The sequence below is a fragment of the Capra hircus genome, chromosome 23 (genome assembly GCF_001704415.2).
Source record: "Capra hircus breed San Clemente chromosome 23, ASM170441v1, whole genome shotgun sequence".
In the NCBI taxonomy this organism is placed as follows: domain Eukaryota; kingdom Metazoa; phylum Chordata; class Mammalia; order Artiodactyla; family Bovidae; genus Capra; species Capra hircus.
Window position 1 is genome coordinate 10641448 of NC_030830.1, and position 24458 is coordinate 10665905.

Consider the following 24458-nt stretch of genomic DNA (forward strand, 5'->3'; position numbering starts at 1 on the left):
CAAGAACTCTTACTCCATTACATCTTCTTTTAAGACTCTTCAAATGTACATGACCAGGAAGCTTTACTTTTAAAAAATAAAGAGTAACCATGTAATTAGTGCCTCCCCCCAGCAACACAATTCTTTTTTTTTTCAGCAACACAATTCTAAAGCTGAATATTATAATTTTTAAAATAAGTATTGGCTAGAAAAGGTAATTTTTAAAAGACCGTATCTAGTCCTTAGCTACCCTCAAGGTATATTTTTTTCTTTCTTTCTTATTTCTTTCTTTCCTTTTTTCTTTTCCTTTCTTTCTTTTTCTTTCTTCCCACAAGTTGGTGCCTTAGAAACATAAAGCTAAATATTTGCTATGATAAAATGTGTGTTCAAACAATGATAAACAAACGCAATGACAGCAGTGATACTGTACTTTGGAAATGAACTGGTAAACATAGGCCTATATTTAACTATCCGAAACATCTTAAAACCAGTGCGCCTTCCCATAGCCAATGAGAAATGACAATGTCCACGATCAAATACCACTTATCTCATACTAGTAAAGGCAGTGGTGACAATTAGCTTCTTTTGTCTTAAACTGTATTTGTGGTTGTCATATGATTTAAACATTAAATAGCTGCTTCCCTCCCCCAACTCCCATTCTACAAAATGAAAATAATTTGAATTTTCTTCCCCATCTACTTTCTCCTGGAAATCTACAAAAGTCATGCTCTGTCCAGAATAGGCTAGAACTAGTTCCTGATCACATCAGAAAGGCTGTTGTGAATGGAAGTTTTTCTGAAAGGATTCTGGAAAACCATTTTTAGATAACTGAGCCTGGGGGTGGCAGGCCCTGCTCCTTTTTAAGTGCCGGAATGTCAGGACCTTGTGTAACCCACCTCGGCCTGCCTGCTGCAGCGGCTCCTTGCTAATGTCGCTCAGTCCAGACCTAGGACTCTTGCCACAGCCCTCCTCCTCTCTCCTCCCTTCGGAGGCTTGTCCCTCCACGCCACGTCACCAGACAGAGCACCAGGAGATGCTGATGGAAGCGTGGGTTGAATCCTGGCTTTGCCGCTTGCTCCCTGTCGCCAGCCACTCCACTTCTGTTTTCCTTTCATCCAGCACTTAATAACAGCAGAACCCATGGCATCCGCTGCTGTGAGGATTAAGCAAGATAAATATCAAAAGGTGGGAATAGTGCCTAGTACATAGTAAACCCTCAATGAATGTTTGCTGTTACTATTATTATTTAAGCCACAGGGACTTGCATACAAACAAATTTGGAAAACTGAACTGAAACTAGTGGCAGTGTTATTAAAGACAAACAATGGATGTTTTAAAATCGGAATTAGTCTGTATTCTAAAACACACACACGCACACACAATCTGTACCAATTAAATACAATAAAGTTGAAAGGGGATATAAATTACAGTCTTTCTCTTTTTAAACAGTCAATAGGAAAATACTACAGTCAGCTCACTATACACAAAAATCATGAACAGCAGCTTCGCATTAAAATCTCCAATATCTTACTCATTTACGGATGCTACGAACTTCAAGGGAAAAGGTACAGCAGGCTGTACGTCCTCGCTTGCTCCCACGACACATTTATTGCTATACATCTTGACCAACTGTACAAGCATCTACACAATAGGTACAGAGAGTACTTTTGTAAAAACTTCCGCACACATAATTCTCAGAGTCTCCATCGGTAAAAGAATTTTACCAATGAAGACACACAGCAGAGCCATCTGTCTTCAACCATCTCCTGCGAACACTGTGAAGCGGGCACCTGTGGACTTCACAGCTCCTGTCATCCCTTCAGCGTCTTCCAGAAACGAAATAGAACAACGGCAGAACCACACCACAACAAAAACCTACCAACCCCAAACAAAACCACAAAGAGACGAAAATCAACACCCACCCCCCCAACCCCACTCTTGGTTTGTCCCTGTGTTTTCTGTAATACTGCTCTCTGCATCCCACCTGCCTGGCTGGGCTGGACCGAGGGACAGGAAAGACTGGGATCAGAGCCCCAGTCACTGTCAACGGTTCCCGAACCGCGTCAAGTCAGCAGGCAGAGGACCAGGTGGAAGACCAAAGAACGGAGCCGTGAGATTTTGCAGTGTGCTTAGGAAACACGACAGAGAACGGCAGCACGTGGCCTGGGAGCCACAGGGCATTGGCACCGAACTTGCAGTCAAACACGTATGTACACATCAAACAAGAGTGGACAGCAAAAAACATTCAGTCTTAGGTAAGTTCTTTGGTTATAAGGAACGGCATTCTGCAACCTCTGCTGCAAAGAGGGATTTGCAACCTCATTCTCAGGCAAGACCATCTCTTTCATCTGCTTGTGTTCTGAGAGATCGCCCGAGCTGCTTTGTAAGAAAGCCCAGTACCTTACGATTTTCTACAAACCACTTTTATCCATTTCAGTGTGCAGTCCTGTCTCTCCAGACATACTATAGATATACATTTCATATACATAATATATATTATTTATAAAAAAAAAATTAGAGCATTGACTCCAGATTCTACAGTAAGAACTGATTAAAATTGTACAAGAATAAAGTCTGGTTGAATCTGTGGAGGTTTCTACACAGTGGGGGTGTGTAGTGAGTGCAAACAAAAATACTGTCACTTTGTGAAGCCAGGATTTTCGGTTCTCTGGAAGGAAGCAGAGGCTGCTGAGTCACCCAAGTGACAAAGTGCCACTTCTCCCGGCTAGGGAGGGGAGAGGGGAGGAGGTGGCCCCGGAAGCCGTGGCTTCTCCGTGCTGGTGTGAGATCCGGCCGAGCCGCAGTGTGTTTGATAGATGGGCTGGTGCTCTTGGAGGCGACCGGAGCAGAGATGCTGTGGCCTTTGGAGGAAGTGCTCAGTGCCTCTCACCGAGCAGTGGTGCTCCCCTGGAACGCAAAAGCGGGTGAGTGCAAGCTCCAGTCCCCATCTGCCCTCCCCACCCACGGGGACCAGCCCCTATGAGGGGCTCTTCCTAGAGGATACCACAGGATCCAGTTTACTATGGAATCCAGTTCTGGAGCTTATACTGTACCAGGAAGACTCGAGCTCCAAGGTGAAGCTTCTAGGAAAAATAATGACCACAAGCCCCGAAGAGAGAGTGAAAAACACGTCACTGCTGGGTCCACACTCGAAGTCAGACCAGGGTGAGCACAAAAGTCAAACCTGAGGACTTCAACAGTCCTCAGGTTTTAACACAGTTAAAACTGTTTTAATCAGAAACAACTGATTAAAATCAAGATAACAAAAATACTAAAGCAATTTAAAAAAAAAAAGATAAAACTCACCATAGTTCCAACATTACCCTGATGCCATAAATATTTTTGTAAATTTCACTTTTAAACCAAGATCTCTGGCAGGGACATGCTATTCTGGGGCAGAACTCAGGTACTGCTCCTGTTGGTGCTGCTGCTGCTGCTAAGTCGCCTCAGTCGTGTCCAACTCTGCGCGACCCCATAGACGGCAGCTCACCAGGCTCCCCCGTCCCTGGGATTCTCCAGGCAAGAACACTGGAGTGGGTTGCCATTGCCTTCTCCAGTGCATGAAAGTGAAAAGTGAAAGTGAAGTCGCTCAGTCGTCTCCGACTCTTACCGACCCCATGGACTGCAGCCCACCATGCTCCTCTGTCCATGGGATTTTCCAGGCAAGAGTACTGGAGTACTGGCTTCTAAATAATCAAGGCAACGAGTCAAGAAATGGGGGTGGGGGTGAGGGGGTTGCGGTCCCCTTCCCTCTTCTCTAGGCCATGCCTCAAACAGTGTGGCCCTCAGACAGCCTACCCCATGTTCCTCCAGCAGAGGGTTTGTGAAAAGCTTATCCCTCCCCCAACCTGGTACTGAAGCACAATCTGAGGTGTGCAGGGCAGCCACAAATGGGAATCTGTATATTTTTTTTTGCTGCTATTATAATTTTCTTTATGTATTTAGTTTTGGCTGTGCTGGGTCTCCGTTGCTGTGCGGGCTTTTCTCGAGTTGCCGCAAGTGAGGGCCACGCTCCAGTCGTGGCGTCTGGGCTTCCCGTGGTGGCGGCTTCCTCTGTTACAGAGCACGGGCTTTAGCACACTCGGGCTGCAGCATTCTTGGCTCCTGGGCTCTGGAGCACAGGCTCAATAGTGTGACACATGAGCTTAGCTGCCCCACGCATGTGGCATCTTTCCGGGCCAGGAATCAAACCCATGACCCCTGCACTGGCAGGCGGACTCTCTACCACTAAGTCACCAGGGAATAGTTAGTCGCACAGCTGTGCCTGACTCTCTGCAATCCCATGGACTGTAGCCTGCCCGGCTCCTCTGTCCCTGGAATTCTCTAGGCAAGAATACTAGAGTGGGTTGCCATTCTCTTCTCCAGAGGATCTTCCCGACCCAGGGATTGAACCCGGGTCTCCTGCATTGCAGGCAGATTCTTTACCAATGGAGCCACCAGGGAAGCCCCTGGGAATCTGTATTTTTAAGAAGTATCTTCTCCCTACACCCTCCAGTGGGTCTATTGCACATTTAGGTTTGAGAAGCACTGTTCCAGACTGAAGAATTAACCTGGACCACATTCTTCCTGGACTTCTTAGAAAAAGGACTGAAAAGCTAATGTACCAGCAAAGCAGATTCTGCTTAAGATCAGTGTAAAAGGAAGCTGAAGATTTTGAAACAAATCAATGTTTAGCTTGTTAGAAAAGTAATGAGTAACTTTATGCTTATGTTGGGCAAAGAAGTCTTTTTTGAATTGTAAAAGAGACCACTCTTTGGTATCTGCAGTTAATTTATGAATACGCTATATATTTGACCATATACTGAAATTTTAAGGGCTAATTCAGAAAACTTGGGGGAGAGGGCAGGGAATAGCACCAAGCTGGGTTGTTTTGCTTCCTCCGCAAAACAGAGAGACTGAAGGGCACCCCGATCATCTTTGCCTTCACCCAGCGCCATTCTAGTTCTGTCAGCTCTTTGCTTTGCTAAGCCTGGTGCTCCCACACCCTTTGCATGGCTGCGGCTGGGGTCCTGGGTGAGAAGGGACGGTGGGACTCAGAAGCACACCATCTCTTATTTGCATAATTCACTGGTTTCCTTGGGAATATTAGCAAGACCCCATTTCTTTTTGTTCCACTATTAAAATTAAATACTGTAAAAAACCAGCCTGGGTAACTTCCAAAGCCCAAACTTTTAATTTCTCAGGGAACCCACCTCTGTTTCCTCAACACATTTTTTATCCTATGGGCACCAAACGTCTATATTTTATCAAATCTGTGAGGCATACCTTCCCCCTGCCTGCACTTTATAACTCTGAAATTGCTGATATGGTTGATTTTAATTGGAAGTATTTTTTTTCTTAATGATACATAAAATAACAGTGTATCTTGGGAGTTCCCTGGCAGTCCAGTGGTTTAAGACTCTGTACTTCCAATACAGGGGGCATGGGTTTGATCCCTGGTTGGGAAACTAAGATACCACATGTCTCACAGTTTGGCAAAAAAAAAAGTGTATCTAATAAAAGAAATCACTGATTTGATGAAATCTACCATATTTCATATCAGAATCCTTTGAGATAGCCAGGAATTAAACATCTCAGGGAATGAATATGAAATCAATCCTTATCCATGCGAATGCTTAATTCAACAGGAACCTATATGTTAGGTAAAAAAGCCACGGGTCCTATGTAAGTCATAGTTCTCCTCTGAAACTAAGAAAGTAGATTTATAGACTTGTTCCCCCATAGCCAGCTAGTTGGGCAGCATGTGAGCATGGTCCAAGAGGGCTCATCTACCCTGTCAGAAACACCTGGATGAATCTCTCCTACTAAGTCACTGTGAGGAAGGGCCTCTGGGGGTTGGGGCATAATTAGCGGCCATCACTGATATCACCAAACCCAAAGGACCACCCCTGGAATTTATCACCTGGTCATTCTCTGCCGAGGAACATAGCTGGCCAGAGTCCTGTGGCCCATGTGAGATACTCCTACTGTCTGCTATATTTGGTAGGTTCCTCCTACTCGAAAGTTCTCCAGCAGAAGAATCCGTCAAACCATCAAAATCTTTCCCATCTGACACACCCATAAACTCTGTGAAAGAGTGATCTTCGAGGATGCTTGTGGTGTGTTCCACAGTCACCTCCCTGGGGCAGAATTCCCTGGCCGGCTGGCCGTTTTTGCTGGAGCAGGCATCCTGCTCTGAACACGAGCTGGTCCTACAGAGGGTTCTGGAGTTTTTCTCCGGGATGCTGGGGGACAATGGGCTCCCTTTGGCTAAGGCACTGTTTTCCTTGAGTGGCACCACAGTCATCTTATCCTTTCCCAAGCCTCCTTCTAGTTCTGTCAACTCCTTGTTTGAGGATGGTCTGAAATCCTGCACAAGGGATGGTCCGGGATGCTCGCTGGAATCTGTGTCCTTCGTCGGAAGGGCCAGCTGATCTGAGCTGTCACTGGAAGGGACCACCATGTCAGACAGGGTGGCGTTGGAGGCACTGTGGGAAAAGTAGCCACTGGTGATGCTGCTGGTGGTAGGGCTGCGGGACACCTCCTTCTCTAGGACCTTTGAGTTCGTCAGATCGCCTTTAGAAGAAAACCACTCTCTGTTCTCCAAGCTGGCATTGTAAACGCTGAAGTCAGCGAACTCCACAGGTACATAAGGCTGTGAACTTATCAGCTTCCGGCTGAGACCTTCTAGATCATTTTCCTCCTCCTCAGAGTCCTATAGAAACAAAGCAAAAGTCAGCCATGAGCTCCTTATAGCGACTGGATGGTTCAGACAAGTTTTAGATACTCTACTGTTTAAAAGCACTTGCCTTCACATGTTTAGGATTTTTTCCTTTTCCGTTCTGAGTTTGGTTAAATCCTGTCACCTGTTTGTGGACACAAGCACCTTATCCTCAGAGATCTATGAGCATGAAACTCTTAACCATTGAGGATGAAGGAGATTTATTTCTTCGGTGCTCACTCAATGCTAATAATTAGAAACCTTTCCTGCTTTAAGGGCAAGGATGAAAGGAAGTGCAGTGGACTTTTGATTAGCTCCTCATGATTAGTTTCCTGTTGGAGGTTTTCCCTTTTCTAATTAAATGAGTAGAGGGACTGCCAGAGGCAGGGAAGAGCTGCTGTTTTATTTTTACAATCCTCACCTTGGGGAGTAAAGTACAGAAAAATAAGATGATTTGCAAATGGTTTCTGGGCTATATTACGAGAAGGAAAAGCAGGAAATAAAGGCCCCCACAATAGCAAAAGGGCAAAGAACACAATTTCAACAGTCATTCTCAGTATTCCACTGAACACTGTAAATCTATAAAATACTAAATCTGACAATGACTATTTTCCAGGATTTTTGAGAACCAGGGATAGAGCTTTTGACTACAAGGTGAGGAAGATAGTAAGAATTATATGAAAATCTCCTTTGTCAAATGGCTTTAGGATTCTGTTTATAAAGGTTGGTAAATATGCAAGAGTAGGTATTATCAACTTCCAGTCTCTCTTTCCAAGTGAATGATTCTTTTATATTAGGTGGAAAGCAATGTAGAACGCTTTCCAAATAAAAAATAATATTCCTATCTTGTTGTTGTTCAGCCGCTAAGTCGTGTTCAACTCTTTGCGACCCCATGGACTGCACGCAGCATGTCAGGCTTCCCTCTCCTCTACTATCTCCCGGAGTTTGCTCAAGTTCACGTCCATTGAGTCAGTGATGCCATCTAACCATCTCCTCCTGTGTCGCCATCTTCTCCTTTTGTCTATTACTATCTAGTCATTTCTAACATTTATAAACATCTGATGACATGGCAAATATTCCTTTTCTCTTCTAAAATGTGACTTTCGTGCCAGGCATTGCCCTAAGACCCAGGAATACCAATGCTGAGCAAAGACAGGTATGGCCCCTGCCCTCGGGGAGTGACAGCAGTGGGTCCTTGCTCTTAGGATGCCCCTGGACACTGCTGGGTGGATGACATTTCACTCAGTATCACAACAGGGTGACTGTAAAGACCTGTAAACATTTCCCTCATTCATTTCAAGAGAGCGAAGAAATTGGGGAGAGAGAAGGATAGGGAGGGGAGAAGAACACACTCCACAGACACGGCAGATGGAATTCACAAACGAACATAAATATCATCCACTGAATTTCACAGCAACATTCCCTATCTCACAAGATGCTAAATACCTAAAAAATAGCTTACTGTGTTTTAATGCCTCTTAGATTTTAAAACAGCCTGAATATAAATGATTTAAAAGCATCACTAGTCTTCATTCCTTGGCTGTTAATCAGAGGGGACTATTACATATCAGTGATAAAATTCCAGAAATTGGCAAACCAAATTTTTGGCAATACTAACCTTGCTATCTTATTTTTAACTACATTTTAATCAAGTGTTAACAGCACTGTTTCAATGGGGGGTGGAGTAGAGAGTTCTCTCCCCGAGGGCTAGGGGAAAACGTTTGTAAAAACGGGCACAAATTGGATAGAACTGTCTGAATCTGTACCCTTCGCTCTATTTTCTAGATTCTCTACTTGACTTGATTCCCAGATGGCTCAGTGGTAAAGAATCTGCCTGTCAATGCAGGAGACACAAGGGATGAGGGTTCCATCCCTGGGTGGGAAGATCTTCTGGGGCAGGAAATGACAACCCACTCCAATATTCTTGCCTGGACAAGAATGGACAGAGGAGCCTGCAGGGCTACAGTCCATGGGGCCACAAAGAGTCGAACACAACTGAGCAACTGAGCTCACACACTACTAGACTTGTTCAGATTCCAAACTGGATTTCAAGTGTTTGTTTCTCTTATAATTCCTTCTAATTGCAGCTGGCAAAGAAGCGTAATCCCCAAGCCCAAGAATACATGACGCAATTGATTACTAAAAAGTTAGTTGTTGCAACGAAAACCAAATTTGAAGATGAGAATTAAATAATCTGGGTCCCTTTTTATGCTTGAAGCTATTTCTTCTGAACACTGAGGAAAGGTCAACCTAAAATATAACTTGGCTGAGTGAAATATTCAATCACAAATTGAATGTGTAGAAATAGGTATACATATGTTAAAATCAGAAAGATAAACGATTTAGAATGACCTTAATAAGACTGAAGGGTCTACCAAAACAAACAGGGCTCAGGACAAAGTCAGGCATTTGGGGTGGGGTTGGGAGTGGGGGAGCGACCTAAAGAGAAAGGCTAAAGGAATAGGAACACCTAGTTCCAGAAAAAATAAAACTGAGTAGAGATTAATCATTTTCCAACATGTAAAAGGAGACGGAAAGTTTATGAAGTTATGGTTTCCAAGGAGAAAAGAGGACTTAAGTGGCTTAAACTGCATTTTAAAGGAATTTGGTTAGACAGACTTTTTTTTTTTTTGGCAGTATCTCTTCACTCTGTATATTAAATTTTAAATGGAAGCATAGTTGATTTATAATATTGTGGTAGTTTCTGTTGCACAACAGAGTGAATCAGTTATACATACATACATACATACATATATATATACACACATTCTTTTTTTATATTCTTTTCTATGATAGGTTATCACAAGGTACTAAATATATTCCCTGTGCTATATAGTAGGACCTTGTTGCTTATCCATTTTACATATTAGAAAAATTTTATGCCAGTGATATTATTTATCATTTTACCTTAAAGGAGACTAAACTAAGCACCTCCCCACTATGTCTTTAGGACAGAGTGAAAACTCTTCCTAAAAGTAGGACACAGAGTCAAGCTCTCCAGCTTCTCTACAAGCTGCAATGTTCATGATTTGATTTTTGAGATTCTGTTTGTGCAGCTGATATTTACCTCTAGACAAAACACCTTGATTTTAAGGAGGAATCAAAACTCACATTAAAGCAGTGACCTTCTGTAAGGACCTTCCCCGATTAAAGTCATTTTCACTCCCATTCTCATCAGTTATCCATCAGAGAGATGGTCTGTGTTTTCAGAAAGGCTCCATCAGCCAAGGGGCCCTAGTACTTCTGTCCATGGTACTAAGGGGAGGGTGGACCCTTTGAAGAAACAGCAGCAGCAGGGCGAGGAAACTGCCCTGTGACCGGGAGCCCAGGGAGTCACTGGGGTCAGCTCCATGCTACTGATGGATGGGGCTTTTGTTCCCATGTTCTCGTTTACTGTGAGACCTTGGGCAAATCACTCAGCAAGTTTCGCATTTCTTTCTCTGTAAGATGAGAGACAAAAGCCACACGCTGTCTGTGCAGGACCCAGGAGAGGGAGAGGTGACTTTCTGTTCTTCCGTCTACTGTGAGACTTTAAAACAGAGACTGCAAAGGCACCCTGTTACTTTTATCTTAGTCATGGAAGACACAAAGTGCATTTGTCTATCTTCCCAAGTTGATGAGACAACAAAACATTGCTTGAAGAATCAAGCACAGCTATATTTACTGCATTTTATGTGAAATGACAGGTTACTTTGGTAATTGGATGGGCTGAAAAATAAAAGGAACAATGTCCTGATATTGCTTCTCAAACATGATTTCAAACTCCTTTGATCAGAATCAACCACTGATTTGCCCTCTACTTTTCCAACAGTGGAAAAGGAAAGAAAGTAAATAGGAACTCAGGAATGAAGCAGTTTATATCCACTTATAAGAGGAGAAATAAAATGAAAGCTTCCCTGAGAGAAACTAGAACCTCAGTTTAAGCAAGTAGTACCTTAAAATCTACCGAAACATCCTGGAAAAGCTGCTATCTGAAATAAATCAAACGGTTCAATAGTTTCAGAGATGAAGAGTGTGCGGTGAGCCAGATTTCTAAGAAAGTAGATGCAAGTATCTCAAGTAAGACCCCAGCAAGAAAAATGGCTCCATTGAACCCTGATTAGTAGGTTTCATGGTGTGTCTGATCACAGAGAATCTAACTGCTGATCAAAGCTTCTTGGATCAAGAAAATCTGGTTCTATCCTATTCTCTGCTAGCTAACAGTCCTGAGATGGGTTTTATTTTAAAATAATAAAAGGAAAGTGAAGAAAATAACTACGAAGAACTGTGAGACTATCTGCAGGGCAGTCCTGAAGGGCCATCCAGCAATTTCTTGATGGTGTGTTCTACCAAAACGTATGGTTCAAATAGGTTACAATGTAGTACCCAGGCACCATGTAGATGGGTGCCATGTCAATAAACAGATAGTCAACCAGCCAGAGAACTGAAGGAGTAACAAAAGTAGACCCTGGCTCCTTTAACCTGGGCCCTGCCAGGTGGCACAGTGGTAAAGAATCCACCTGCCAATGCAGGAGATGCAGGTTTGATCCCTGGGTCGGGAAGATCCTCTGAAGAAGGAAATGGCAACCTGCTCCAGTATTCTTGCCTGGGAGAATCCCATGGGCAGAGAAACCTGTCGGGTTACAGTCCATGGGGTTGCAAAGAGTCAGACACGACTGAGTGACTAAGCGCACACACACACTCTTTGGCCCATGCTGCAGCCCTTATCAGTTAAGCAGGGGGAGGTCAAGTGTGTGACTGGGGAGCTCACTAACATTGGCGGAGACGAGGAGCAGCTGTTGGTGTGCACGCTCTTCTCCAGCAAGGATTAGGGAGGGAAAGAGAGAGAGAGACGGAAGGGGGCAATGGTGCCTTTTCTTCTTTCCTCAGTGAACATGCGGAATGATCATTTCTCATGATCCCTGAGCGCTCCAAGCATGCAGGAGCCTGGCTTGCTGCACATCCAGGGGGAGGTTCTAGTTAGCATCACACCGTGTGCATCAGCAGCGTCTTCCAGAATCTAGAGGTTCAAACAAAAGACCCTGCACTGATGACACTCTGGAATGAATCTGAGATGGTGTAGCCAGGGAAGGCAAGGGCCCACCCCGCAGAGCCGACCACATGCAGACGAGAGCAGCAAGCAGACCCCTCCTGCTCCATGCTGCCTCCCGTTTTCAAAGCCTGGGAAACCACAGGAGAATGAAAGCTGAGGCACAGAATCTGAGAATTCTCTCCAGGCCCCAGAACATACACTTCCGTTTTTAAATTAAGGTAGTGCTTATGATCCCCAGTGCCTAGGATGTAGTGTTTTAAAACAGCATTTCTCAAATTTGAAATGTGAAAACCGAGCACTAGGGAATGAGGTTTTTCAGATAGAGTTTCAACCTACCCGTGGTAAAAACAGAGAAGCCATCCTGAAAGCAAGACTGACACCAACGGAGCTGGAATCTATTTTGCCAGCAAATGTAAAGAGGCTACCTGAGAGGTCCAGATGATGAGGATGGCCAGTGATGGATGGCGGAGCAGCTACAAACTACAGGATAATCTTGGCAACAGCATCAGGCAACACAAGAAAAGCTATCACACATCCACACCTAAATACATGATTACTTACTCCAAGTAAGTGCAATTCCTCAAGGTAGATTAACTTCAGAATCTGGGCAATGTGTACAGGCTCAATAGAAAGATTCAATATTAGTTCAAGTGATTGTTACACATTTGAAAGACTAGAATCATTAAAGGTGCCTTTTTTTTTCTAAGCAAATTTGTACTAAGCAAAATAATAATAAATCAGTAAATGGAACACAGAAAAATCACAGGTCACGGCCACATTCATGCAAAATTTCATTACTGATGGTCACATGTGTAAGAAGAAGAAGAGAAAAAAAAGCCAAGACTCAATACATCTCTTAATTTCTTCTAAAGTATTTGGATGATTGTGAAAGGGCTTTAAACCCACCACCAGGCAATAGGACAGAAATGGTTCCAGGACTTACAATCTTCTTCTCACGTTTGCTATTGAGTTCTACTGGCATGCTGCTGCCATTGCTTCCCGAGGGCACAATGCAGCCAGGATTATGTGCCTGAGATGGAGACATGCTCTGCAAAGGTTAAGACACACAGATGCATCACACAGGAGACGGCGGTGGCCAAGAAACACCTTAAGTATGTACGTGCACGTTAGAAAAGCAACGCAAACACTTGTATTATGTGTGAGTAGTACAGCCAACAGTTCTGCAGGCTTGAGGTCAGCTACTGATGAAATCTCCCAAGACTACATAGATTCTATGCAAACAGTGTAACTGGATTTATCACATTAAAAAAAAGCCTTTTCTATCGGCAAAAAACCAAGGGAACACCTCTTTCTCATTTGAAATACTCTGAAAAAAGCCATAAGCACAAGGAAAATAATAGCAATAACAACAAACAAGAAATTCTACTATGACCCTGTGTGCTTGAGAAAGAGGTTATTTATTCCTGAACAGGATCCATGGGGTGATAACCCATACATGCCAACCTGTGGCATCTGACTGTGTTAATGCAAAGCGTTACTTCTGCAGGGGCACAGCGTGTCCATTCTATTGTACACGGTACAGAAAAGTAAAGCATTTACCTCCTGGCTTAGAAGAGGCCTTGCTTCAAGCGCTATCCTTTTCTTACGCTCCTCTTTTACAGGCATTAGGGGCTTGAAAAACTTTGGTGGCTGAGGAGAGAATGCTTTGAAAGGGCTGACTGTTAAGGCATGAGGATTCTCTGATGTACAACCTGGGGAAGACAAAAGGCACGGGTTTACAGGCACAGAGCACTTTAAGCAACCCACAGGGAGCGAGGCAGGGACGGAGCCAGAAGGAATATCTGGCGGAACAAAAGAATTAATGTGTGAATGCAGCTGACCTTGAACATCGCGGGTCTGAACTGCATGGGTCCACTCACACATGGATTTTTTTTCATTAAATGTACAGTCGGCCCTCAATAGCCTCAGGGTTTTGCCTCCGAGGACTACGGAGGACTGACTATGGGACTTGTACGCAGGGGCTCCGGGAACCAGTGGACCTCAGATACCGAGTGATGGCTATATTTGATTGAGCATTAAAACAGGTCGGCAAGAATGGAGATGTATCTACAAAGGTAAAAAGAATCGTCGCAGGCCTGGACAGCAGCAAAGAAATCAGAAACCAAATTTTCTACCTTCTTGTCAAGATCCAGCCTGAGCATCACTTCACAGACCAATTTCAACACACGCTGATTTTGTATTTCTCTGAATTCTCAGAGCCCGTATTATCTGTAAACGTATTTTGGCACTTTCTGATTTACTGGCTTATTTTCTACATATCTCATCTTCACAGCTGGATTTTAAGATCTTGGCATCTTTTGGTTTCTGTCCCTGCATAAGGCAAGGGAGAGACTCAGTCTTAACTCAGTAACTGAGTACTATGTAAGTTCTCTCGCAAGCCGCTGTTCCCTGAAGCCACCTTGCTCCATATGACTAAGGAAGGACAATTCCTTTTTTCTTGCTTTTACTCACTTTTTACTTTTGGGGGCCTCTATTTCTCCTTCTATATTTTTCTCTTCAATTCACTATTGAAGGTACAAAGGAACATAGTAGGTAAAATATAAGATATAGATAAGGTAATAGAGCTGATTGACAAATTCTAAGAATGCTATTCCTTTCAGGGCAGTAGGAAATTACATATTTAGGCAATAATGTTGTCACTGACCAAATTCATTTCTGGTATCATTTTTTAAATTTCCTTGGGAGTCAGAGACATATTCTCTTAAAAAAACATACTTTGATTTGAGTACAAAACCATGATGGAGGTGGATATGCTTTTGGTAAAGAATGAAATCTAACCATAATGTAATACTAAGATTTATATGTGTCTCAAAACTGATTTCAAATCAGGAAATGGTACATGAAATGTGATTTGAAAATTACAAGTGCTACACAAAAAGCCTATTATTAATTGGATGATATAATGGATATAAAGAAAAGAAAATCAAATAAGTGAGCAGGATATGTTCTCTTCAAGAAGACACTTTTGGATCATCTAGCAAACTAGAATTTCAGCTTTCTATCTTATTAAAGCCATCTAGAAAAGAATTTCTCCCCACGCCTTTCCTAAGAGATTATAAAGAGATAACACAGAAAAAAATATTTCACCACTACCTTCTTTACTCCTTCGAGGTGAATCCCTAGGCAAAGTTCCATAACACGATACATCCTGGTAACTCGGGCTGTAGTCAGACATGTCTAACTGGTTCTCTGGCCAACCCTACAAGGTAGAAGCATGGGTTAACTGTAATTATGTTCCTCTAAAATGAGAAGAGGCCTGATTGGAGTTTTTTCCTATTTCTTTTTATGGCAGTATGTGCTCTTCTTTTAAATTATAAAATAGATCTAACATGTAGAAAAGTACGGAACGATGTGACAAGTGCTATTGTAACCAAGTGAAGAAATGTTGATAGTTTATTCTATTTGTTCAAGATTTAATAAAATCATTACAGATATAGTGAAATCCTCTTTTGGACCCCTACAGGACTCATTATTTTTTTTTAATATAAATTTATTTATTTTAATTGGAGGTTAATTACTTTACAATATTGTATTGGTTTTGCCATATATCAACATGAATCTGCCACAGGTATGCCACAGGTTCTGCCATCCTGAACCCCCCTCCCGCCTCCCTCCCCTACAGGACTCATTAAAGCTCCACTTTTATAAATCTGTTATGTACCTAAGATGACCAGGTAATTTAAAGATCAACCTACAAGACTTGGGAGTGAAACATTTCCACTGATAATTTTTCCTAGGTGGCAGGCATAAGCTTGGACTGCCCCAGGCAGATTAGGTGGTATGGTTACTCTCTATATACTTGATATGTAAAACTTCCAAGCTGGCAAAGATACTGGTATACTAAATGGGGAAACCTCCTTTTTGTCATATATACTTAGCTAATCTTACTTCAGCTTCTCAGGAAATGTCATCTCTAAGGACTAGATTTTAAAATGCTTGAAGGCATAATCTGTTTTGATATTTTCTGAATCATCTATAGTCCCCAATAATTTACAGATGAATAAGATAATGCTGTACAATATCCTTAATTTCAAGTTCCTAATTTTCCCCCATTTGAAATAATTTTGATTTTGCTATGGCGGATGTAGTCATTTAGAGTTAGATCCATAAACACATATTTATTTGATTATGTATGCAATGATCCTGATATGGAACATATCCTGCTAGGTAACAATGTAATACTCAGAGTGCATAGCAATTTCACATCAAGTACTTGAACTTGGAAATGGACACGTGGAGACAATGATCTGCATCAGTTTAAGGTGGGAAGTTCAGAGATTTTAAAAACACCAAGATAACTTAAATTTCCAGACTTAGATCCCACTAATAACCTGGCCACGCCCACAGGCACACACCTTATCATCATCGTCAAAACCAGAAAGGTCTGGTCGACTGGAAGAGACCTGTAAGAGATGAATGGTTTCATCAGTGTGGTTTATATATTTAACATAACTAATTAGATAAAATATCACACATACAGTTGAAGGTTGTATGACCGTCTCCTTCCCCTCATTCTTTCTCCTAATATTTATTATTTCCTTATTTATTTGAATTTATCATAATTGTGCTGTAATATTTATCATTACCTTTAAAAAAGTATTCAGATTTTCTTTTTCTAACTTAAAATATTTTATCCATAAATATTTCTCTATGACTCTCTAGAAGATAAGGAATTCCTATTCTCTTTGTGAAACCGTAATATCTCAAAAGATTAAGCAATTCCTAAATAGTATCAGATATCCCAGTAGTGGTTAAATGTCTATAAACACTATCACAGCTAATTCTGAGTCAGGATCAAAGCAGATCATCCATTGCAACTAGATGATATATATTATAAGTCTTTTTAAATTTGAGCTTTCCTTTTTTTCACCCTAACAATAGATCTAATACTTTCATTTTTTTCTACCATCTAGCATTCTGCAGTACAAATGAAATAACAGGAAAATTAGGGCTAAACATGGAGAAGGAAATGGCAACCCACTCTAGTGTTCTTGCCTAGAGAATCCCGTGGACAGAGGAGCCTGGTGGGCTGCTGTCCATTGGGTCGCACAGAGTCGGACACGACTGAAGTGACTTAGCATCTATGCATGCATTGGAGAAGGAAATGGCAACCCACTCTAATATTCTTGCATGGAGAACCCCAGGGACAGAGGAGCCAGGTGGGCTGCTGTCTATGGGGTCGCACAGAGTTGGACATGACTTAAGCGACTTAGCAGCAGCAGCAGGGCTAAGGAACTCCCTCTTTAACTGCATCCCTCAAGTATTGGTATATGTATCATTGGCTTTTTTTTAAATCAGTCAGTTCTAAATACATCCTAATTTCCATTATGATCTCTTCTTTGATGCCTAAATTAATTAGACCGTGTCCCCCCCCCCAATTTACAACTTTATGAGTCTCATCAATTAAAAAAACTGAAATGTGGTCAGAAAAAGTGATCTGTTTGAAGGTGATTATAGGGATTTGCTTTTCGGACTACTGTAAGGCAAGTTTCATGAATGTTCACCAAGGGGACTTCCCTGGAGGTCCAGTGGTTAAGACCCCAAGCTGCCAATGCAAGGGCACAGGTTCAATTACTCGTCAGGAAACTAAGATCCTACACGTCACGCAGAATCAAAAAATATTAAATAAATGTTCACTGTGTTTGTAACCATTATCTGGCAATTCTTGAGAATGGGAAAGCAAATCAGTTTTCCTTGAGAGGATCTGTCTTTCACTCTGCTGCTTCGAGAAGCAGGCTACTCTGAAGTGGTCCACGCACTCCTCTGTCCTTTCTTCCTATGACAGTGTCACCTTCCACTAGACACAGTGTCTGTCAGCTGGGTTTCCTGGCTGAAATGGTTTGTCGAGGAAGGTCATCAACACAAACAGCCGGCACCATGGGAGGGTCTATGTGGAGGTGCTCGGCGCCCTATCACACCGATAGTGAGATCCTTGGGGCAGCTAGAAGCGGGCACAGAAACAGACTGGAGAGCAGTACTCCGAAGCGCTGGCACAGGACCTCTGACCCCACCATCTTTAAACCAGCATGCAGTTCACATCCCAAGAAACTTCTTCCAAGGACATGCAACTCCATGTGGAGAAATTCGCAAGATTCCACTAAAAGCTTGGGGCTTCCCTGGTGGTTCAGATGGTAAAAAAATCTGCCTGAAATGTGGAAAACCCAGGTTGGATCCCTGGCTTGGGAAGATCCCCCGGAGTACGGAATGGCAATCCACTCTAGTATTCTTGCCTAGAGAATTCCCATGGACAGAGAAGCCTGGCGGGCTACAGTCCATGGGGTCACAAAGAGTCGGATACAACTGAGCAACTAACGCAAACACACACACACAGACTCTAAAAGCTCAGTCCTGTTACTCATAACAGTTTGTGGGCAACATACACACACACACACATAAACTCTAAAAAGCTCAGTCCTGTTACTTGTAATGGCTCTCTGATGGGCATCTCAGAGGAGCAGGCTTGGCACCCTGGGATGCCTACACCTGAGCCAAATGTAAACCTTCCCGCTGATACACCCTGACCTGATTCCCCTGACTTGCCGCACCCCAAACCCTGAGATGAGTCACTTGGACGACAGCCCCGCCGCGGGTGAGCTCACATTGTGAACGTTGGGCGTGCTGAGGCTTCGCCGCAGGTGCCGAGCTTTGGTGGAAAGTGCTTCTTTGACCGTCACCGCCTGCAAATTTGAAAATGACATTGATTTTTCTTCCTCCGATGACAAAAGGAATATATGTTTATTGTGACAGATTTCAGAAGTATAGAAATAAATGTCATTTCAAGCCTATACTACCAGCCCTCCCCACCCTGTATATATAAAACTGGAATCTTATTGTTTTCACTAATATTTTTTTTTGCTTAATTTATGAAAAATATTTTTCATAAATAAAACCAGGAAGACTGATGAACCAAAGGTATTTTACGTTGTAGCTTTACATATAGGTGGGTAGAGAAAGCACGGATGAAATACCACTAACTATATATGTTACTTGTGAAGCTACAATCAACTTTCATGCAGCTTGCGTTTCACTGTGCCACAGTTTGGGTGGGACTTCCACTGAAGGAAGATTTTTCTGAGAGATGCCAATCTTGGTCCTCTTTTTGCTCAAAGCACACTTTTCATAACTTCTACTGCCTCTATCGAGTGACCCCTCCTCTGGAGTTTCATGACCTAGTGGATTATTTTCACCTGGCAATATCTTGCCACAGAGGTTAACCTTGGTCCAAACACTAGGGAGAGAGAGAGAATGTGGTTAAGGATGTGGACTTCAGAGTCAAGCGTTCTGGGTTTGTACCAGTTCTTAGCTGGGTGCCCTTGGGCGGGGTGGCTCACTGCTGTCAGCCTCAATTTTCTCATTTACAAATGGAAATGATGACAGGATTTACCTCGCAGGGTTGCTTACTTATTTTTTAAAAAATTTTATGGTAAAGTCACATAATATAAAACATAGTATTTTACCCATATTTAACTGTACAGTTCAGTGGCACAAAGTACATTCCCATTGTTGCGCAACTCCCACCATCATCCATCTTGAAGATGAAATGATGGGGCTTCCCTAGGAGGGGGTCAGTAAAATGCACTCATCTGAATTCGTGTCACTCTTTTGTCAAAGTAACTATTTTGTGTAATGAGATGGCTACTCAAGTCTTCCTTCTCTCGTGGGTTGAGAGAGGTGTGTTGGTAAATAAGTTCATCTTTATCCATTTGGGGTGAAGGCTGGTGATCTCTCAGATGGTACAGAATCTTCCTGCAATGCAGGAGACCGGGGTTTGATCCCTGGGTTGGGAAGGTCCCCTGGAGGAGGGCATGGCAACCCACCCCACTATTCTTGTCTGGAGAATCCCATGGACAGAGGAGCCTGGTGGGCTATAGTCCATGGGGTTGCAAAGAGTTGGACACAGCTGAACGGCTACCACTGTCAGTTTTCACTTGCTGCTGATCTCACCCTCTGGTCCAGACCCTGCAGTTACTTGCCTGCCGGAGTCGTTCCAGGCTCAGAATGTTCTCCACCTGCAGCACACCCCGCGTGTACTTCTCGATGTACGTCTCCCCATCCGACGTGCCTTCGTTCTCACTCCTCGCAGCCATGAGAGCCAGCGTCTCCCGGTCCTCAATCTCCTCTGTTGCCTAAGGAGACAAGCAGGCACCTACATTACTTGCAAGGATTGTAAATATTTGTAAATATTGTTACAAAAATATTTACAAATACGAATAATTACAAAAATAATACAAAAAATTACAAATACTTGTAAATATTGTTATGTGAACAATATTTCTCTCAAAATTGTGGTGAGAAAATGGTTTAAAAAAAGAGTAATACGTGCTTTTACCTTTGGTATGTTGGATACTATTTCATAGGTTACACCACAGGAATAAAATATATTCTTCAGTGATATTCTCCTCTTCAAACTCTGGGTGAAACTCTGGTAGAAAAGGAAAGCTGAATTAAGCAATGTGGAAAATATAAGCTATTTAGTAGTATATAAATTATAAAAAAAAAATGATGACTATGGTTTTGATACACACACACTACAAAGTAAAACAGAAGAACACTGAATGGAAAAATCTTTGTCTTCAATCCTGAAGGACAGTAACATCCAGCTATTGAATCTGGCGATTAGATGACAGAACTTGCAGTCCAACCAGGGCTTTCTGTGGTTGCTTCTCTTTACTGCGTGCATGTTTAGCAACTCAGTTGTATCCGACTCTTTGCGACCCAGTGGACTGTAGCCCACCAGGCTCCTCTGTCCATGCGATTCTCTAGGCAAGAATACTGGAGTGGGTTGCCATTTCCTACTCCAGGGGATCTTCCCCACCCAGGGATGGACCCCAGGTCTTCTGTGTCTCCTACACTGGCAGACCAATTCTTTACCACTGAGCCACCTGGGAAGCCCACGTTATACATTAACACACTATACATCATCATGATATATAATTAATATTGCCTATCAAAAGTTTTACCACTGTTTAAAAAAAAAAACCTGAAAGTGATTTTTAAGCTGTACATTTTCTTCAAGAAAAGAGATTCTTCGCTTTTACTCCAGGGGAAAAAGCACATTTGGAAAAGTTTCTCTCTTAGGAGAAATCTGGGATTCACTGCTTCTCTTTCCCATCCCATCTGCTATCTTTCTTCTTGATGCTGTCAGGGTTTAATCAGTCCATCCTGGCAGCATCAGAAGTCAGCTCAGAGCATCCGTTCTGCTGACAGTGCTTCTGAGATGAGATCTGGGGAGGCGTTAGCAGACGGACTTATATGCAGCCTGCCTTTGTCCTGCTTTTGTCATTAACCTGCTTGAGCCAGGCACTTAACCTTTTTCAAACAGAGAAATGTCATAATTTCACTGCCTCCTAGGGTTATGGGTCTCAAACTGGTCAAGGTGGAAGAGTTCTTTGCTGGATGACAATGAGTTCTGCTATCCTCAGACCCTGTCATCTTAGATAAATGAGAATCAGATTATAACCTGGTAGCGACTTGCACAGCCACTGAATTAACACCCCCCAAACACCACTTTGTGATAGCAAGGAGCAAGAAACTTGGTGCTCATACAAAGGTGGCGCTGGCGGTAAAGTGAAGGGAGAGTTGCTCAGTCGTGTCCGACTCTTTGTGACCCCATGGTCTGTACATTCCACGGAATTCTCCAGCTCAGAATACTGGAGTGGGTAGCCTTGCCCTTCTCCAGGGGATCTTCCCAACCCAGGGATGGAACCCAAGTCTCCCACATTGCAGGCGGACTCTTTACCAGCTGAGCCAGCAGGGAAGCCCAAGAATACTGGAGTGGGTACCTTACCCGTTCTCTAGCAGATCTTCCCAACACAGGAATCAAACCAGGGCCTCCGGCACTGCAGGCAGATTCTTTACCAGCTAAGCTACCAGAGAGCTGTCAGTAAAGAATCTGCCTGCAATGCAGGAGACATAAGAGATACCGCTCCATCCCTGGGTCGGGAAGATCCCCTGGAAGAGGAAATGGCAACCCCCTCCAGTAATTCTTGATTGGAAAATCCCATGGGCAGAGGAGCCTGGAGGGCTACAGTCCATGGGCTCGCAAAGAGTCAGACACGACTGAGTGACTAAACACCACCACGCAACGGCAGAATCAGGCCCGTTACTACCTGTTTGTTGTAAATGTTGGCTGCAATCCGTTTTCGTAAGACCAGCTCCATAGCCGCCGGGTGGCTGAGCTGGACCGTGGTCTTCACTATCAGGTAGATCCTCTCATTCTGTGGGGTGACCCTGTTCAAGTGAACGGAATCATGCACCGAGGAGTCCCAGGAGGCTGTGGCTGAAACCTAGGGACCCAGGAAGGAGGGGGACATGGAGATAAGACAGCTTAGCTGTAGCAGTTATACATCATGAGCTAGAAAACCACATGCAACTCTACTGAATCACAGATGCTTTCCCTTGCCTTTTGGATAACACATCTATTCTACATTTTAAAGTTCCCAGTCCACTTCTCCAAAAGCCCAGACCATAGCAGCTTAATGGGCAGACAGGCCCACAGGCATGGGCATTAATCTGAAGCCCTTTAAGAGACTCTTAAAGGCCCATTACCTCCTCGTCACTGTGCTTTATGATGGGCAGGTAGAAAAACTGGCTGCCGTGCTCCTTGGGGAGGATGGAGTTCACTCCTGATGCGTGGGGGCCCACAAGCTGCTCATTGGCACTGAGGTCATCCGCTGACGAAGTCCAGGGCACAGATACAAAAGTGGGGGAAACATCAGATTTCTTTTAAGCAAGCACCCCAAAATTTTAAATATGCTTTTTACAGATGAGGTTTATAGGTAATGCTATTTATTTATCTTTTTCATCCCTTATTCTGCAGTTAAAACAGTGATTCCAGTGCCCACAACAGCTTCTATCCTTTACAAAAACAACTCTGGGAGCCAAAAAGGTGTCTTTGTGACTCTCCTATAAAATGGACTAAATATATTCCATATATAGTCCTAGGAACAAACATTTTCACCATGTAAACATACCTTACAATTGTGCGACTCAATTCCTCTTATAAACTAGTGTTAAGTTTATGGTACCACTTATGTAATTTACACTAGAGATTTGTTGGAGAAGGAAATGGCAACCCACTCTAGTACTCTTGCCTGGAAAATCCCACGGATGGAGGAGCCTGGTAGGCTGCAGTCCATGGGGTGGCTAAGAGTTGGACACGAATGAGCGACTTCACTTTCACTTTTCACTTTCAGGCATTGGAGAAGGAAATGGCAACCCACTCCAGTGTTCTTGCCTGAAGAATCCCAGGGACGGGGGAGCCTGGTGGGCTGCCGTCTATGGGGTCGCACAGAGTCGGACACGACTGAAGCGACTTAGCAGCAGCAGAGACTTGTTTGGTTATATTTCCAACTTAGAAACAAAGTTCTGTGCATTTGGGAGAACTCTGACAACCATCCTCTCCAATGCCTTACCCAATGTAGGATTCACTCTTTACAGATCTCTGGATACAGTTATTCAGCCTTTACTTGTATAATGGGGAACCTCCAATAATGGGGAACTCATTGCTTCATGAAGTAACAGTCTACTTCTAGGCTTTTAAAAAAATTGCCTGTATGAAGAGACAAAGCCAACCTCCCATATCTTCATCGGTTACTGGTCTTCCCTCCAGAAGAAAGGTTCTTAGGCTGTGCTTCGGGAATCCCAAGGGCGCCGCAGAAGGGCCTGCCTATCCCTAAACTCAGCAGCTCTACTCTCATATTCCACATGTGGGGTTCCATTTACGAGTTCATACTGAAAATAGATTTTGCTGCTAAAACACATGGAAAACACTTGTCCTAGGTTCACCCAGGTTCAATCTAGATAACAGACAACCCTTCATGTAGGGTTATAAGTCATCATGGTCTAGAAACACCATCACTGGCAGTGGGGAGCAAAGGGCACCAGTCAGAAATGCAGATTCCTGAGCGCCGGCAACACAGAAGGATTCAGAACTGTAAGGGTGATGACTTTCTCATGTAATTTCCATGTCTGTTACTGTTTCTGAGCAATAACTGAACTACAGTTTTTGTATACAGCTCTCAATCTCTCGAGTGCTTTTTTCTGAAGAATAAATTTCTACATCTGTCTTTTAGTGATTCTATATGTCATGGTTTTATAGACTTGGTTGTTACCTCGATAAGGTATGTGAGGGGATCAGACAGGTCATTTAAGGGCTAAAATGCTGTGTGTTTGATTAGATTGCAAACCTCATTCAGGGTGACAAGCCTTGGAACAACAGGTTTCTACTTACCGTTCAAATCAAGGAAGAGAACTGGTATGTGGGTTTCCATTCCAGGTGGTGGGATCCTAAATTTAAAAACAATATTTCATCATAACAAAATACGTGTTTTGCCTTTTGTCAAATAACTAAACATCACAGAGGCAGGGAAGCAGAAGAGAACCATTGTGGAGATAGATACAGCTCTTATAAAATGAAACATTCTCACAATTCTTATCATCCTTATTTAACACAAATCATGGGATTTGTGTGATTTCTATAAAGAACTACCAGTTATATGAATTACATGTAATTAATTGAAACAAAGATTATTTGAAGTCTTTCTGAGAATAATTCTAGTGATGGGAAGAAGAGAAGTGACTATTTTAGAGCTGGTACAGAAAGCTGGATTGATTTGCCTAGCTTCTTTCGAGCATCAGGACTGACTGAAAATCAACTGACTAATGGATCATTGTTGATGTAATACTTAAGTGTTGACTCTATGCTAGTGACCAAACTAAATAGGC

At 43.0% G+C, this 24458-nt stretch overlaps 1 protein-coding gene across 3 annotated transcripts in view; it reads right to left on the reverse strand.

The window, feature by feature from the left end:
* Nucleotides 1309-24458, reverse strand: part of KIF13A (kinesin family member 13A) — a 194890-nt gene continuing 171740 nt past the window's right edge. For 2 of the 3 annotated variants that reach the window (XM_018038723.1, XM_018038722.1), the window contains 11 exons: nucleotides 23965-24020; nucleotides 22281-22405; nucleotides 21842-22018; nucleotides 20062-20154; nucleotides 19706-19858; nucleotides 18332-18409; nucleotides 16088-16135; nucleotides 14826-14931; nucleotides 13272-13423; nucleotides 5882-6673; nucleotides 1311-2886 (listed from right to left, as the gene is read on the reverse strand). In XM_018038723.1, the coding sequence (XP_017894212.1) occupies nucleotides 2866-2886; nucleotides 5882-6673; nucleotides 13272-13423; nucleotides 14826-14931; nucleotides 16088-16135; nucleotides 18332-18409; nucleotides 19706-19858; nucleotides 20062-20154; nucleotides 21842-22018; nucleotides 22281-22405; nucleotides 23965-24020 (1801 nt within the window). In that variant the 3' untranslated portion in view covers nucleotides 1311-2865. Of the gene's footprint in view, nucleotides 2887-5881; nucleotides 6674-12654; nucleotides 12760-13271; nucleotides 13424-14825; nucleotides 14932-16087; nucleotides 16136-18331; nucleotides 18410-19705; nucleotides 19859-20061; nucleotides 20155-21841; nucleotides 22019-22280; nucleotides 22406-23964; nucleotides 24021-24458 lie in introns of all 3 variants that reach the window. The other variant, XM_018038721.1, reaches the window with a different exon arrangement.